Source organism: Ornithorhynchus anatinus, chromosome 10 (genome assembly GCF_004115215.2).
Source record: "Ornithorhynchus anatinus isolate Pmale09 chromosome 10, mOrnAna1.pri.v4, whole genome shotgun sequence".
Lineage (NCBI taxonomy): Eukaryota > Metazoa > Chordata > Mammalia > Monotremata > Ornithorhynchidae > Ornithorhynchus > Ornithorhynchus anatinus.
The window spans coordinates 30,647,427-30,662,168 of NC_041737.1; the positions used below are offsets into that span (position 1 = coordinate 30,647,427).

General features: G+C 42.8%; 1 protein-coding gene across 1 annotated transcript in view; it reads left to right on the top strand.

Annotated features, from left to right (window-relative positions):
* OBI1 (ORC ubiquitin ligase 1) overlaps nt 1-14,742 on the top strand; it is a 42,757-nt gene that overhangs the window by 12,726 nt on the left and 15,289 nt on the right. The window contains exons 4-5 of the mRNA XM_029073941.2: nt 1,961-2,209; nt 7,751-7,839. Of these exons, the coding sequence (XP_028929774.1) occupies nt 1,961-2,209; nt 7,751-7,839 (338 nt within the window). The remainder of the gene's footprint in view (nt 1-1,960; nt 2,210-7,750; nt 7,840-14,742) is intronic.

Sequence of the window (14,742 nt, forward strand, 5' to 3'; positions counted from 1 at the left end):
CCAGAGCATGTTCTCGTGGGGGAATATGTTTCTTACCTATGGAATGTCTGTGATGTCCCCTCATGATTAAGGGATCAGGGAAGCAGAGTGGCCTCGTGGAAAAGCACAGGCCTGGCAGCCAGATCACCCGAGTTGTGATCCCAGCCCTGCTGCTGTGTGACCTTGGGCAAGTTACTTAATGTCTCTGCCTTAGTTCCCTCATCTGTAAAATGGGGATTCAGCACCTGTTTTCCCTCCTACTTAGACTGTGAGCCCCATGTGGGACCGGATTAAGCACTGAATAAATAGCACTATTACTAACATCATTATTATTATGTTTACTGTATCTCCAGTAAAACTAAGGCTTACTGCAATGCAGTTGATGTGCATGTGCTTAGTAATTCATTAATAAAATGTGACACATAAGTGGTAGAATCTGATTGAAAATGAAGCTATTTCAGATGATTCCATGGATATGCTTTTCTAAGTAAATCTAGAAAAATCAAAATTTGTAGTTTTTCTCACCACTGTCCCCCACCCTCACAGCTTTATTAAAATTGCATCACCTCCAAGAAGCCTTCCCGATTAAACCCTCATTTCCCCTACTCCTTCTCCCTTCTGCACCTCCCTTGCACTTGGATATGTATCCTTGAAGCACTTATTCCCACCCTCAGCCCCGCAGCACTTAAGTACATATCCGTAATTTGTTTATATCAATGTCTTTCTCCCCATCTACACTTTGCCTTGTGGTCAAGAGAAAGTGTCTACTTACACTCTATTGTGTTGGACTCTCCTAAGTGCTTAGTACAGTTCTCTGCACACAGTACATTCTCAATAAGTGCGATTGATTTATTTTTCAAGATAGTAATTTTTAATGCAGTTTCTGTTGTTTGGTCATTGAATTATTTTGGTTTGTTCTGCACATTCTAAACTGTATAAATTAGTTCCACTGTGCTGTAACATTTTTCAGTACCTCTAATTAAGAATAATAATAGCAACAATCATAATAATTATGGTCTTTGTTAAGTTCTTTGTATTTGCCAAACTCTGTGCTAAGCTCTGGGGTAGATAAAATACTAGATCAACTCAGTGCCTGTCTCGCCATTTAATTTAATTCCCATTCTTCAGATAAGGCAAGTGAGGCACAGAAATGTTAAGTAACTTGCCCCAGTATTCTACAGGAAGCGTGTGGCGGAGCTGGGATTAGAACCCTAGTCTCTTGAGATGAAATGTGATGTGGTGGAAGAATCTTCTGTTCTAATACCCGGTTAGATTCGTTCATTCATTCAGTCATATGCCTGTCCTTCAGATTTCAGATGTCGGTTATCCAGTTAACCCTTTGTGGGAGCAGGGCACAGGGAGCATTTCATGAAGGTTTTTCCCTTTATATGAAGTTCTGTGATAGTACTTGTACACACTTGGTAGAGTTTTTATTTCTGATGTCCTCAAACCTCAGTTGAGACAAAGTGAATAATGTACTCCTTCAATTTAATGTGAATTGCTCCTTAAAAACAAAGATATCCTGGCCAAAGGATGCATAAATGAATCTTCAGCAGCAGTTTATCCCCCCTGAATTCTCTACTCCTTAATTGCAGGGCCAAAGCATGTGGGGAATTTTTTTTTAGCTCCTTAGAAAAATTAACTTATATTGCTTTGTATGTGAAAATAAGGACTGTGGGAAGGTAGTGGAAGCCACAACACTGTTGCAGATCATGTGACCTTCAGGTCGTAGATATCACCTTAAGTGAAATCAAAGATTAGAAATTCCCTTTAGAAGTCTTAATCTGTAATTGGATACGCACCCTAAATGCTAGTCTGTGGCCACACATTGAAGAGTTCAGACCATTTTGGGGCTTCTAAGTAATGGAACAATTCTGATGCCCAGAAGCCTTTTGTTTGAGACTAGAGTCCAAAGATAAATCACTGTACCCATCACTGTTTTAATGTACTTCTGCATAATGGACGTTCAATCCTCTTTCAGGATGAAATTGAGTGTCTGCAGAAAGAAGTCGAAGAGCTCAGAGGTCAAAACCTCAGTTTGGAGTCACATCTGAAAACTGTTCTCAGTAATTTTCCCTTGACCCCAGGCAACCAGAGTGAAGGAAGGGACCAGATTCCAGAGGAAAAGAGTAAAGTTAACCCAGAAACGGTGGCGGAATGGAAAAAAGAACTCAGAACTGCTAATGACATATATGAAAAAGTGAAAGATGATGTGGAAAAGCTGAAGGAGGTAAGCTAAGCGTGTATTGTAAGCTTCTTGAGGACAGGGATTGTGTTTTCCAGCCGTATTGTATTCTGCCAAGGGCCTAGTGTAGGGCCCTGCTCACTGTAAGTGTTCAATAAATATCATCGATTGTCTATCTAATTCCTTTATAGAATAGGCACCTTTAGTGATAGCATAATCAAAATCATCCTGAATCACGATCAGGCTATTTGATAGACTGAGAAACATCCCATAAAAAGTTTAAGTGCAAGAAAGGAATTTGTTTAGCGAAACGCAGTGAAAAGGGGAGTTCATGAGTTATAATTTCCAGTCAACCTGTAGCATTATGTGGTTCCGTAAAGAATTCACTGTCTACTGTAGTCCCCGCCTCTGTAGTATGAGGAGATACGTGTCAGGTAGGGCTGAGTCTGTTTTGACTATACGTCTTGGTTGGAATGTTGTTAGGAAATTAGCATGTGTCCATCTGGCAACTTGAGCCTGTTTGGATCCAGAGGTCCGCCATGCTGGACGGAATCTTTGTGCTCGTGCATGTGTGTTGAAAGATAAGCTCGTCTCTAGACTGTCAGGTCCTTGTGGGCTAGTTGTGTATCTGTTTATTGGTATTTTACTCTCCCAAATGCTTAGTACAGTGCTCTGCATTCAGCGCTCAATAAATACGATTGAATGAATGGTAAATTATTACAGTGTCGGTTTTCCTTAACACCATTTTTTGCAGGAACATAGTCTCCGTATTTTTGGAGAGTTGGGTGTACCTTACTATTCTTTTTCACAGAGTTATGGGGAGAGTAAACAGCACTTACGTATATATCTGTAATTTATTTATACTATCACCTCTCTTCCCCCTAGACTGTAAGCTCGTTGTGGGCAGGGAATGTATCCGTTTATTGTTATAGTGGTACTTTCCAAAGCCCTTAGTACAGTGCTCTGCACACAGTAGGCACTCAATATATATGACTGAATGAATGAACTACTAGAAACATTTGTAATGAGAGACTAATAGCTATTTGGAAATAAGTCCAGGACGGGGAGGGGAGGAGAGATATTGTTATTATTGTGTTACCATTGCTTAATGGTTCTTACTTAAGACAGCCTTGATGGGAAGTACTCTTGTTCCACTTTTCAGATAAGAAAGCTTAAGCCTAAGTAAATTCAAGGTCAAGTGGGAAATCAATGGCAAAACTCAAAGCTTGGTGCCCCTGAGGTGGCGTCTTGATTGCTGAGCAGTGTTTTTTCATACCTCAGTGAGAGAGACTGAAATGAAAAAAAGATTACCGTCGTTAAATCGCCCTCTGATTTGCCCACTCAAAACAACACTTTCCTAACCTTTGTTCCCACAGGGATTTACCTTATTAGTCATTATCAATGGTATTGGTTGAGCGCTGTGTGCAGAGCACTGTACTAAGGTCTTGACTAGCATCTGTTGGACCGTTTAGCCTATTCTTACTCCAGAGAGAGGTTTTGTTTTTGTTTTTTTAATGGCCATAAGGATTCTTTGCATAGAATAATCTTTTGGATAGATTGCCTTCAGTTTATTAGCAGTAGTAGTATTTATGAAACAGCCACTTGGTGGAGTGCATTATATGAGAAACCTGGGAAGTACAGACTCAAAACCTGCCCACAAGAAGCTTTATTTTTTGTAGAGGAGAAAAACATAAATATTTATGACTAGTGTAGCCAGAATAAATATTGACTGTTCACTTGAATAAATGGAATGCAAATTCATATACAAAATTGTCCAGGCTAGGTAAGGTCAGAAGTGCTAGGAGATTAATCCCTCTCCGGGGAAGCAGTGTGGTCTAATGGAAGGAGCCTGGGCCTGGGAGTCAGAGGTCCTGGGTTCTAATCCTGGCTCTGCCACGTGCTAGCTGTGTGACCTTGGGCAAGTCACTTCCATGTGCCTCATTTTCCTCATCTGTAAAATGGGGATTCAATACCAGTTCTCCCTCCCACTTAGGACTGTGAGCCCCATGCAGGGCAGGGACTGTGTCTGAACTAATTGACTTGTACCTACCCCAGCACTTAGAACAGTGTTTGACATAGAGTAAGTGCTTAAAAGTACTGTCAAGCAAACAACCAAACAGTTGTCTCAGGCCATCATGCCCCACAGCGTGGCCGAGTGGATAGAACCCAGGCCTGGGAGCCAGAGGACCTGGTTTCTAATCCCGGCTCCACCTCTGTCTGCTTAATGACCTTGGACAAATTTTTTCTCTTCTTTGGGCCTACGGTAACTCATCTGTAAAATGGGGATTAAGACTGTGACTGTGGGACATGGACTGTGTCCCACCTGATTACCTTCTATCTTCCCCAGTGCTTAGTACAGTTTTAATCCCCATTTTCCAGATGAGATAACTCAGGCCCAGAGCAGTGAAGTGACTTGCCCGAGGTCACCCAGCAGACAAGTGGCAGAGACAGGACTAGAACCCAGGTCCTTCTGACTCCCAGACCCAGGCTCTATCCACTAGGTTACGCACTTGCCCCTTCCCTTCTTCCTCCCTGACTGCCACCTTTAACTGCTCACTCTTCAATGGCTCCTTCCTCTCTGCAGCCAAACACACCCACGGATCTCTTTAACTGAAAAGAAAAATTCACTCGACCCCATTGCACCCTCCAGTTATCACCCCATCTCTCTCCTTCATTCCTTTCCACCAAAGAGTTTTTTACACACAATGCCTCTCCTCCATCTCCTTCCTCAGACCCCTCAATCTGGCTTCCACCCCGCCATCCCCACGCCACCAAAATTGCTTTCTCCAAGGTCACCAAAGACCTCCTTCTTGCCAAATATGATGGCCTTTACTCCACCCTAACCCTCCTCAACCTCTCAGCTACCTTAAGCACTGAAGACCACCCCCTCCTCCTAGAAACTTCCTGGTTTCAGTGAAACTGTCCTCTCCTGATTCTCCTGCTGCCTCTCTGGCCGCTCCTTCTCAGTCTCTTTTGCTGGTTCCTCCTCTCCCTCTCAATCTATAACAGTGGGGTTTCCTCAAGGCACAGTTTTGGGTCTCCTCTTCTCCATCTACACCCACTTTCTTGGAGAACTCATTTGCTCCCATGGCTTCAACTGCCACCTCTAAGCAAATGATTCCCAAATTGACCTCTCCAGCCCTGATCTCTGTCCCTCTCTACAGTCTCACATTTCTTCCTGCCTTCAGGACATCTTTATTTGAATGTCCCACCAGGACCTCAAATTTAATTTGTCCAAAACAGAATTCCTCATCTTCACACCCAAACCCTCTCCTCCCCATTATTTTTCTTTCACTGTCGACTAAATCACCCCCACCCATCTTCATGTCAGAAGCCCGTAATCTTAGCATTTTCCTTTTTTCTCATTTTGTACAAGGAAAACTATCCCTTTTTCATTATCCTTGCTCTAAAGCATGAATCTTAACCCATTTAGGAACACGTCGTGTTCTGGGTAAAGCCACAGTTGTATGTTTGGTTATGGGTGAAGAGAAATAAATGGGAAAGAAGCAGTACCAAGTAGGCCTAAAGATCGTCATGGCAAAAGGCATGATCATTCTTCCCTTTACCGATGAGAGTACAGGATGATTCTAGATTGTCATGAAGTCAGAATGGCGTATTGCAAAATTTCACATTTTTCCCAAGAAATCAGCTGGATGTAATTACACGCCATAGACCAACTTCTCAAAACTAAAGTGCAGTTTCTCATCCATTTTGTTCTTCTTAGAATGCCAGTATGGGATACATAGACCCGTTAGATACTCCATAAATCCTAATTATCTTAGCTATATAGAGAATTAACCTTCACTTTGGAAGATGATTTCATTGATGGTGAAGTTGACCTATGGGTATGATCTGTTTTTTCCTGTGCTGACCCCACTCTGTTCACACACAGACTGTCACTTGTGCTAATATAATAGTAATAATTATGGTATTTAGGAAGCATTTACAATGAATTCAGGCACTGGGGTAGGTACAAGATAATCAGATGGGACACAGTCCATGTCCCACTTGGGGCTCACAGGGTAAGTAGGAGGATGATCAGGTAGTGTGTTTCCTGTTTCTGACTCATTGTCTCATGATTGTCTGGAAAGTTGGTGTTGGATTCTTGACTTGAACTGCATTGTTACCTTCCACTGTGGGTTTTTTGTTTTTTGGGGGGTTTTTATGGTATTTGTTAAACATTTACAGTGTGCCAGACACTGTATTAACCACTGGGATAGGTACAAGTTAATCATGTTGGAAACAATCCCTGTCCTACATGGGGCTCACAATCTTAAGCCCCATTTTATGGATGAGGTAACTAAGGCCCAGAGAAGTTAAGCGACTTGCCCTAGGTTGCACAGCAGACAGGTGGCAGAGATGATTTGGCATGTTCCTAGAACCCCACAGCTATGTTCGGTACCAGGAACCTGTAGTCCAGATCAGGTTGGACTAGCTTGACCATGTGCAAAATTCTATCTTTACATCTAAGGATAACTCTTCATGCAGTATTTGTTAAGTACTGATATATGTCAAGCACAGTACTAAGAGCTGAAGTAGGTAAAGGATAATCAGGTCACACATGGGACTTATAGTCTAAGTGGGAGGGAGAACAGGTATTGAATCCCCATTTTGCAGATGAGGGAACTGAGGTACAGAGAAATGAAGTGACTTGCCCGAGTAACACAGCAGCAAATGGTAGAGCTGGAATTAGAAACCCAGCTCCTCTGACTCCCAGGCCCTCGCTCTTTTCCACTAAGCCATGCTGCTATTCAGAAAATTCTAGACTGTGAGCCCGTTGTTGGGTAGGGATTGTCTCTGTTGCCAAATTGTACTTTCCAAGCACTTAGTGCAGTGCTCTGCACACAGTAAGTGCTCAATAAATACGATTGAATGAATGAATAATTCAGGCCCTGAAAACAGATTTCAGTATATATCAGGTCAAAATAAAAAAAATTATACCTTAAAAATCTGGGTAATTCTGATAAAAATAATTTTAAACCTCAGTTATCTGATAATTTGCTTCTCTGGGCTCAGGCCAAATTCAACAGAATACCATTTGACCTCATTCAGAAGGAAATAAAAGTTGTGTAGAAAGAATCAGGATGGTGTATTGGGACTGTCTTCGAGAAGGAAACAGCACATAAAGTTCCACCAAACATATTTACCGTCATCAGACAACTGATTCAGAAAATAAACCATCTTACCACCTTTTGCTATTCAACGCTAGATTTGCTGAAGCCTGCATATTGTAATGTTCCCTTGCTTAAAAGACTTAGTCGTATGGAAAAAACATGGGTTTGCCATTAGAACACTCCCTTAATGACTTTCTCTGCTAACTAACATTTCTCTGTTTATTTCCCTAGGTAGGAGACTTGCGATGGATTTGGGGAATATGAATAAAAAATGTTTATTCTTTATTCACAGTTTTGTAAGCCATTCCCAATGGTACTTTTTATAATGATGGCCCAAGTATGTGAAGAATATATCCCAGTTTACAGTTTTCTGAAACTACTCCTTCAAGAAAGAACAAATGGTTCATGTTTATAAATATTACCAATCTATTTACTTTTACCTCGCATAATTATTTTTCCCTCATTGTTTTAGGCAAATAAGAAACTGAAATTGGAAAATGGCAGCCTGGTGAGGGAGAATTTGCGACTTAAGGCTGAAGTTGATAATAGATCTCCCCAAAAGTAAGTTAATATTTTTACAAGCAAATTTCTTTCTGTATGGAATATTTTTAAACTAATTTAGATGCTTAGTTAGCATTGCCACAAGTGTTGGGACCTGCTTTGTAGATATTTTTCTTGTTGAATAGAACTAGGGGTCTAGCATAATATGTCTCTGAATATTGTCTAATAGCTAATATGCACACTCACGTTAGTTAATTCAGTAGAAAGTCAATGAATCAAACAGTTGTTACCTGAAACAATCAATTAGTTGTACCTATGTTTGCCTGATCATATCTTCGTTTAGATTGTGAGCCCATTATTGGGCAGGGATTGTCTCTATCTGTTGCCGAATTGTACATTCCAAGCACTTAGTACAGTGCTCTGCACATAGTAAGCGCTCAATAAATACTATTGAATGAATGAGTGAATCTTTGTGAAAAACAGGCATGATAGTAACACGTGTAGAGAAGCAGTGTGGCCTCGTGCAAAGAGCATGAGCCTGAAGTCAGAGGACTTGGGTTTTTCATCCTGGCTCTGCCACTTGTCTGCTCTATACTGTAAGCTCATTGTGGACAGGGAATGTGCCTGTTTTATTTTACTCTTCCAAGCTCTTAGTACAGTGCTCTGCACACAGTAAGTGCTCAATAAATATGATTGACTGACCGTATGACGGTGGACAAGTCACTTAACTTCTCCGTGCCTCATTTTTCTCATCTGCAAAATGAGGATTAAGATTGTGAGGCCCATGAAGGACATGGACTGTGTCTAACCTGATTATCTCATGTCTACCCCAGCGCTTAGTACAATTCCTGGAAGAGTAGCGTGTTTAACAACTACCATTTAAAAAAAATTAATAAATGTGTAGCTTGGATCGGTATGCATATTCAGTGCCCCAGGTCAATCAGTGGTGCTTTGAGAAGAAAAGTGTCCAAGATAAAGTGACAGGTAAAAAGAATGAGGTTAACAACAGAATAGGAGTCCGTTAAAGACCCCAGATCATTAAGTCCTCTTCCAACCAATGCCTTCTTTAGCCATCTCCCCAAAAGGGCTCAAGAGGTTTGGGGAGATTATTTGAACATCCTACATAAGCTGTAAATTCCTTGAGGAAGTTGGATTGAAAGTTGGATTGGAAGTTATATCCAAACTGCCACTATGCTGACCCAAACACTTATCCTGTCCCGTCTTGACTACTGCATCTGCCTCCTGTCTCTCACCACTCTAATCCATACTGCACTCTGCTGCCCAGATCATTTTTCTAAAAAACTGTTCAGTCCATGTCTTCCCACTCCTCAGGAACCTCCAGTGGTTTCCCATCCACCTTCATATCAAACAGAGACTTCTTACCGTCGACTTGAAAACACTCAATCAACTTACCCCCTCCTACCTTACATCAGTGGTCTCCCGCTGCAGCCCACTTCGCTCCTCTAGCGCAAGCTTACTCACTGTGCCTCGATATCGTCTATCTCACCGCCGACCCTTTCCCGTGTCCTTCCTCTGGCCTGGAACTTCCTTCTCTCCATTTTTGCCAGATCACTACTCTCCCCACCTTCAAAACCTTATTAAGGTCACATCTCCAAGAGACCTTCCCCAGTTAAGCCCTCCTTTCGCCAAGTCCCTCTCCTTTCTGCATCATTTTAGGTCTGTTCCCTTTGGGCATTTGGCATTCGCCCCATGCTCAGCCCCACAGCATTTATATGCATATCTACAAATTATATATTTATAATAATGTCTGTCTCCCCTTCTAGATTATAAAATGAGTGTGGATAGGTGTGTCTAACAACTGTATTGTAGTATATTTCCCAAACTTGTAATAAATACAGTAGAGAATCAGCATGGCCTACTGGATAGAACATGGGCCTGTGAGTCAGAAAGTCATGGGTTCTAATACCAGCTCTGCCACTAGTCTGCTGTGTGATCTTGGGCAAATCACTAAACTTCTCTGTGCCTCAGTCCCCTCACCTATAAAATGAGGATTAAGACTACAGGGGACTGTGTCCAACCTGATTGTCTCTTATCTATCCCAGCACTTAGAACATTGCCAGGCACATGGTAAGCACTTAAATACCATCATTACTATCATTATTATCATTACAGTGCTCCTCACACAGTATGTGCTCAGTAAATTCCATTGATTGATTTGCTGGACAAGCACTTTCATAGGTGTCTACTAATTCTGTTGTATTTTACTGTCCCAAGCACTTAGTACAGTATTGTGCACACAGTGAGTGCTGAATAAATGCCACTGAAGATGAACAGGCTTCAGATTTGTCACCATAAATCTGGGTAGCACAGATAGTTGTGTAGTTTAGGGAACAGAGGAACCAGTAAGAGGTGACCACTTTTTTTTTCCCCATGATATTTGTTTAGCTCTTACTATGCGCTGGGGAAGATACAAGTCAATCAGGTTGAATGCAGTTCATGTCCCACATGGGGCTACAGTCTTAATCCCTCATCTCACAGATGAGGTTACTGAGGCACAGAGAAGTTGACTGACTTGCTCAAGGTCACACAACAGACAGTTGGTGGAGCTGGGATTAGAACCCAGGTCCTCTGACTCCCAGGCCTATGCTCTTCCACTAGGTAATGCTGTTTCTCTTGGTTTGAACTTTACCTACTGGGATGAATTAAATGAAGATCTGTAAGAGATGGAAGACTTTGATGGGAGCAATTAGAAAATGATTGTTTTGGAAGACCCTAGTGGAAGGGAAGAGAGCAAGCAGCCAGTTAAAGAGAAAGGACTTTAAGAAAGTAAATCTGAAAGGGCTTGGGGCACTAGTAAGAGGGACCTAGTGAAAAGAGATCTTAAGAGGCAAGGAATACGTGGAAAAACTGGCTACTCTTCAGGAAAGCAGTTTGGCCGTCTTGGGCTTAAAACTACCAGCACAGAAGGATGCAGAGGATATCAAGACGCCAGGTGGATTGAGCCAAGGACTTGTCAGAGATCTAAAAGGCGAAAGTGGAAGCTAGGCTTAATCACTAAAGAAGAATCAAAATAAATAACAGTTCTTCAGGGACAAGGTAAGAGAAGTGGAAGCTGCATTTAGCACAGTGCATAAGAGGTAACAGATTGACATTATTTAATTATACTGTGCCAAGACTTGTCTCTGATAGGATGGGGGGGGGAGAGGGAGTTGCTGAGAGAGGCAGTTTGAGACTGTCTTCCCTTCCCCCTGCTCCATCTTCTCTCCCAACCACTGCTGCTGCGTGTCCTTGACCCCTTCCCTGGAAGGCAAGGGAAGTAGGAACTGTTTAAAAAATATGGTAAAAAAAATAAAATGGGCAAGTTGGAGATGTGGGGATCGAGGGAACGGCATAGGAAAGTCACGGGCAGTGAAGCTGGAAGGAGACAGATCTGAGATGGTACAGCTTGACAGGAGAGAGATCATATCTTATGTGCTTTTGCTTGACAATGCAGTGGAGTCCACTATTTGCTGATGCAGCTCCCCTGACTTGTCCAAGATAGCCCTACTGGGTTTCGCTAGAATGTAGAATTTTCGGGGAACTGTTTGCAGTTTGACTTGACCGGTCTCCTCCCCACTACCCAGGGCAGGTATTAAAGTCCAGATTTGGTGAAGGTAAACTCAGAAATGTCCCCGCTGATTTAAATTCCTTCTGACTCCCAGTCCTGTGCTCCACCCACTAGGCAACACTGCTTCTCTGATTTGGATTGGGGTGGGCACGAGGATGAGAACATAACTTGGCTCAGACACTCTCCCAATCACATCCAAACTGCTCTCCCTCATTCTCCCACCCCCTGCATCCCAGTTTCCACTTGGGCTTCAGAAAGAGCACAGGCCTGGAGAAGCAGCGTGACTTAGTGGATAGAGCATGGGCCTGGGCGTCAGGACCTGGGTGCTAATCCCTACTCTGCCACTTGTCTGCTGTGTGACCTTGGGCAAGTCACTTCACTTCTCTGTGTGTCAGTTACCACATCTGCAAAACGCGGATTAAGATTGTGAGTCCCATGTGGGACAGGGACCGTGTCCAACGTGATGTACTTACCCCAGTGCTTAGAACAGTGCTTGGCACATAGTAAGCACTTACCAAGTGCCTTAATTATTATTATTATGATTATTATAGTCAGGAGATCTGGGAGTGTCTGCTGCCATGAAAAGCAAGACAGTACCCACAATACTTACCCTGCTCTGTTCAAAACCAGAGGAGATTGCATCACTGGTACAGGGGATTTAACCGGCAGAATTTCCCACCCATCAGATCCTGCCTCGAGGAAGCAATCAGAGGAGGAACATGAGGGGCAGATCATAAGACAGTGTTTCAAATCTGAACAATAAAAGTTTTCCCAGAAGCCTTTTATATGTCATGGGAGTTGTAGATTGACAAGCCACAGACCTATCATGTATCCAGATACATATAGGAAGGAAGAAACAACAGTATTTTAAGGTGTGTGCTTAGGTGCTACAGGGTAGTGACTGTTCAATACCTATTCTACCCCCTACTTAAGCTGTGAGCCCCATGTGGGACTTGATTATCTTGGATATACCCCAGTGCTTGGTACTGTGCTTGGCATATAGTAAGCGCTTACCAAATACAATTATAAGTAAGGAAAAAACTTGATTGAATGCCTTAAAGCCAATAGTCAGAGTTTCTGCTTGATTCTGAGAGCATCTTGATTCCGAGAGCATGAGCAACCATTGGAGGATTTTGAGGAGTGGGGAGTTGTGAAAAACGTTTTAGAAGAACGATCCGGGCAACAATGTGAAGAGTGTAAGGGGGAGAGCCTGGAGAGAGGGAAGCTGATGCAGTCATCGAGATGACAGATGACAAGTGCTTGGATTAGGGGAGTAGTGCTTTGGATGGAGAAGAAGGGGTGAATTCTGGAGATATTTTGAAGAACCAGAGGAATTTGGGTCTGACTAAATAAGAGGGTTAAAATAGAGAAGCCAAGGGTAATTAAAGCCAAGGCTTAAGGCTTGAGGCTTGAGAGGTGGGGAACATGGTGACAGTGTCAACTGTAATGGGCAAATTAAGAGAAAGTGGATTGGGAGGAGAGATGAGGAGTTCAATTTCGGATGTGTTGACAGCCATGTAGAGACGTCCTGAAGCCAGGAGGAGATGTGAGATTGTAGAGAAGTGCTTAGTACAGTGCCCTGCACATAGTAAGTGCTCAATAAATACAACTGAATTAATAAATGAGAAGGAGAGAGGTTGGAGCTAGTGAGATTCTTCACTAGCCCACCAGCCTCTTGCTCACACACCCCTGCCTCTTGACTCTCCCCACTTCAGTCCGTGCTTTACTCTGCTGCCTGAATTATTTTTCCAAAAAGACATCATTTCACCTCTCCCCACTCTTCAGAAATCTCCAGTGGTTGCCCGCCCACCTCTATATCAAACAGAAACTCCTTACTGTTGGCTTTAAGGCACTCAATCACCTTGCCCCCTCCTACCTTACCTCACTTATTTCCTACTACACCAACTTACTCACTGCGCCTTGACCTCTCTATCTCACTTTCAACCCCTAGCCCCTGTCTTGCCTCTGACCTGGAACTCCCTTCCCTTCATATGTGACAGACCACCACTCTCCCTACCTTCAAATCACATCTCCTCCAAGAGGCCTTCCCCGACTAAGTCTTCATTATCCCTACTCCCTCTCCCTTTTGCTTGTATGTTTTAAGCACTTGACCCCATTCTCTACATGACAGCACGTATCCATAATTTATTTTAGTATTTGCCCACCCCCTGCCCCCCATACTGTGAGATTCTGGTAGGCTAGGAACATGTCTACCACCTCTGTTGTAGTAATAAGAATAATAGCTATGGTATTCAATAAGCCCTTAGTATGTGCCAAGCCCTCTGGTAAGCGCTGGGGTAGATACAAGATACAATGGGTCTCACAGTCTAAGTGGGGTGGCAGGGGAAAACAGACATTGAATACCTGTTAGGCACATGAGAGGACTGAGCTTGAGAAGTGACTTGCCCAAGGTCACATAGCAGACAAGAAGCAGAGCCAGGATTAGAACCCAGGTCCTCCGACTCCCAGGCCCTTGCTTGTCCCAGTAGGCCTTGTTGCTTCTCAGGGGCTTCAGGACAGCAACAAGAAGTTGAATGAATGAAGAGGTTTGGAGAGATAATTTGAATGTCTCACATAGATTTTAAATTTCTTGAGGATCTACCAGCCTTACTGTAGTGTACTCTCCCAAGTGCTTAGTATGGTATTCCTCAAGCAATAAGCACTCAAGCACCATCGATTATTCCATTGATCTGCTGGAAAAACAGTTCAGTGGGTTGCAGATTTGTCATCATAAGATTTGGATGGCATTGGGCACAGCTGTGTAGTGCATGAATTGGAGAAATCAGAAAGAGTTAATCCTTCTTAGTACCAACAGGAAAGAATTAGATGAAGATCCATAAAATGAGGAAGACTTTGATGGGAGCAGTTAGGAGGTGGCTTTGTTGGATGATCCTAGGGATAAGGAAGAGGGAAATTAGCAAAGTAAAGGAAAAGGACTTTAAGAAAGTAAATTTGAAGACTTTCTTAGTATGTGAGAATCCCCCTCTAGACTGTAAGTAAGCTCATTGGAGGCTGTAAAGATTGTGTTGTACTCTCCCAGTGCTTAGTATAGTGCTCTGCTCATGGAAAGCGCTCAGTAAATACCACTGATTTGATTGACAGACTGATCAGAACCTGCAAGAATCAGAGTAGCCTTGGGTGAAAAGCTCAGGCCTAGGAATCATCTCTACCTGCTTTGATCCTTCTTGGGCACTGGCAGCAAAACTTGAGGCTGCAGCGACTGTGTCTTCCAACTCTATTGTACTGCTCAGGACAGTGCTCTGCATACAGTAAGCACTTAGTAAACACCATGGACAGATGGGTTGGTCCTATAATAAGCTAACATTCTGGTTTTGTACCAGCTCTTTTATATCGTTCTCTCCCAAGCACTTAGTATAGTGCTCTGCACACAGTAA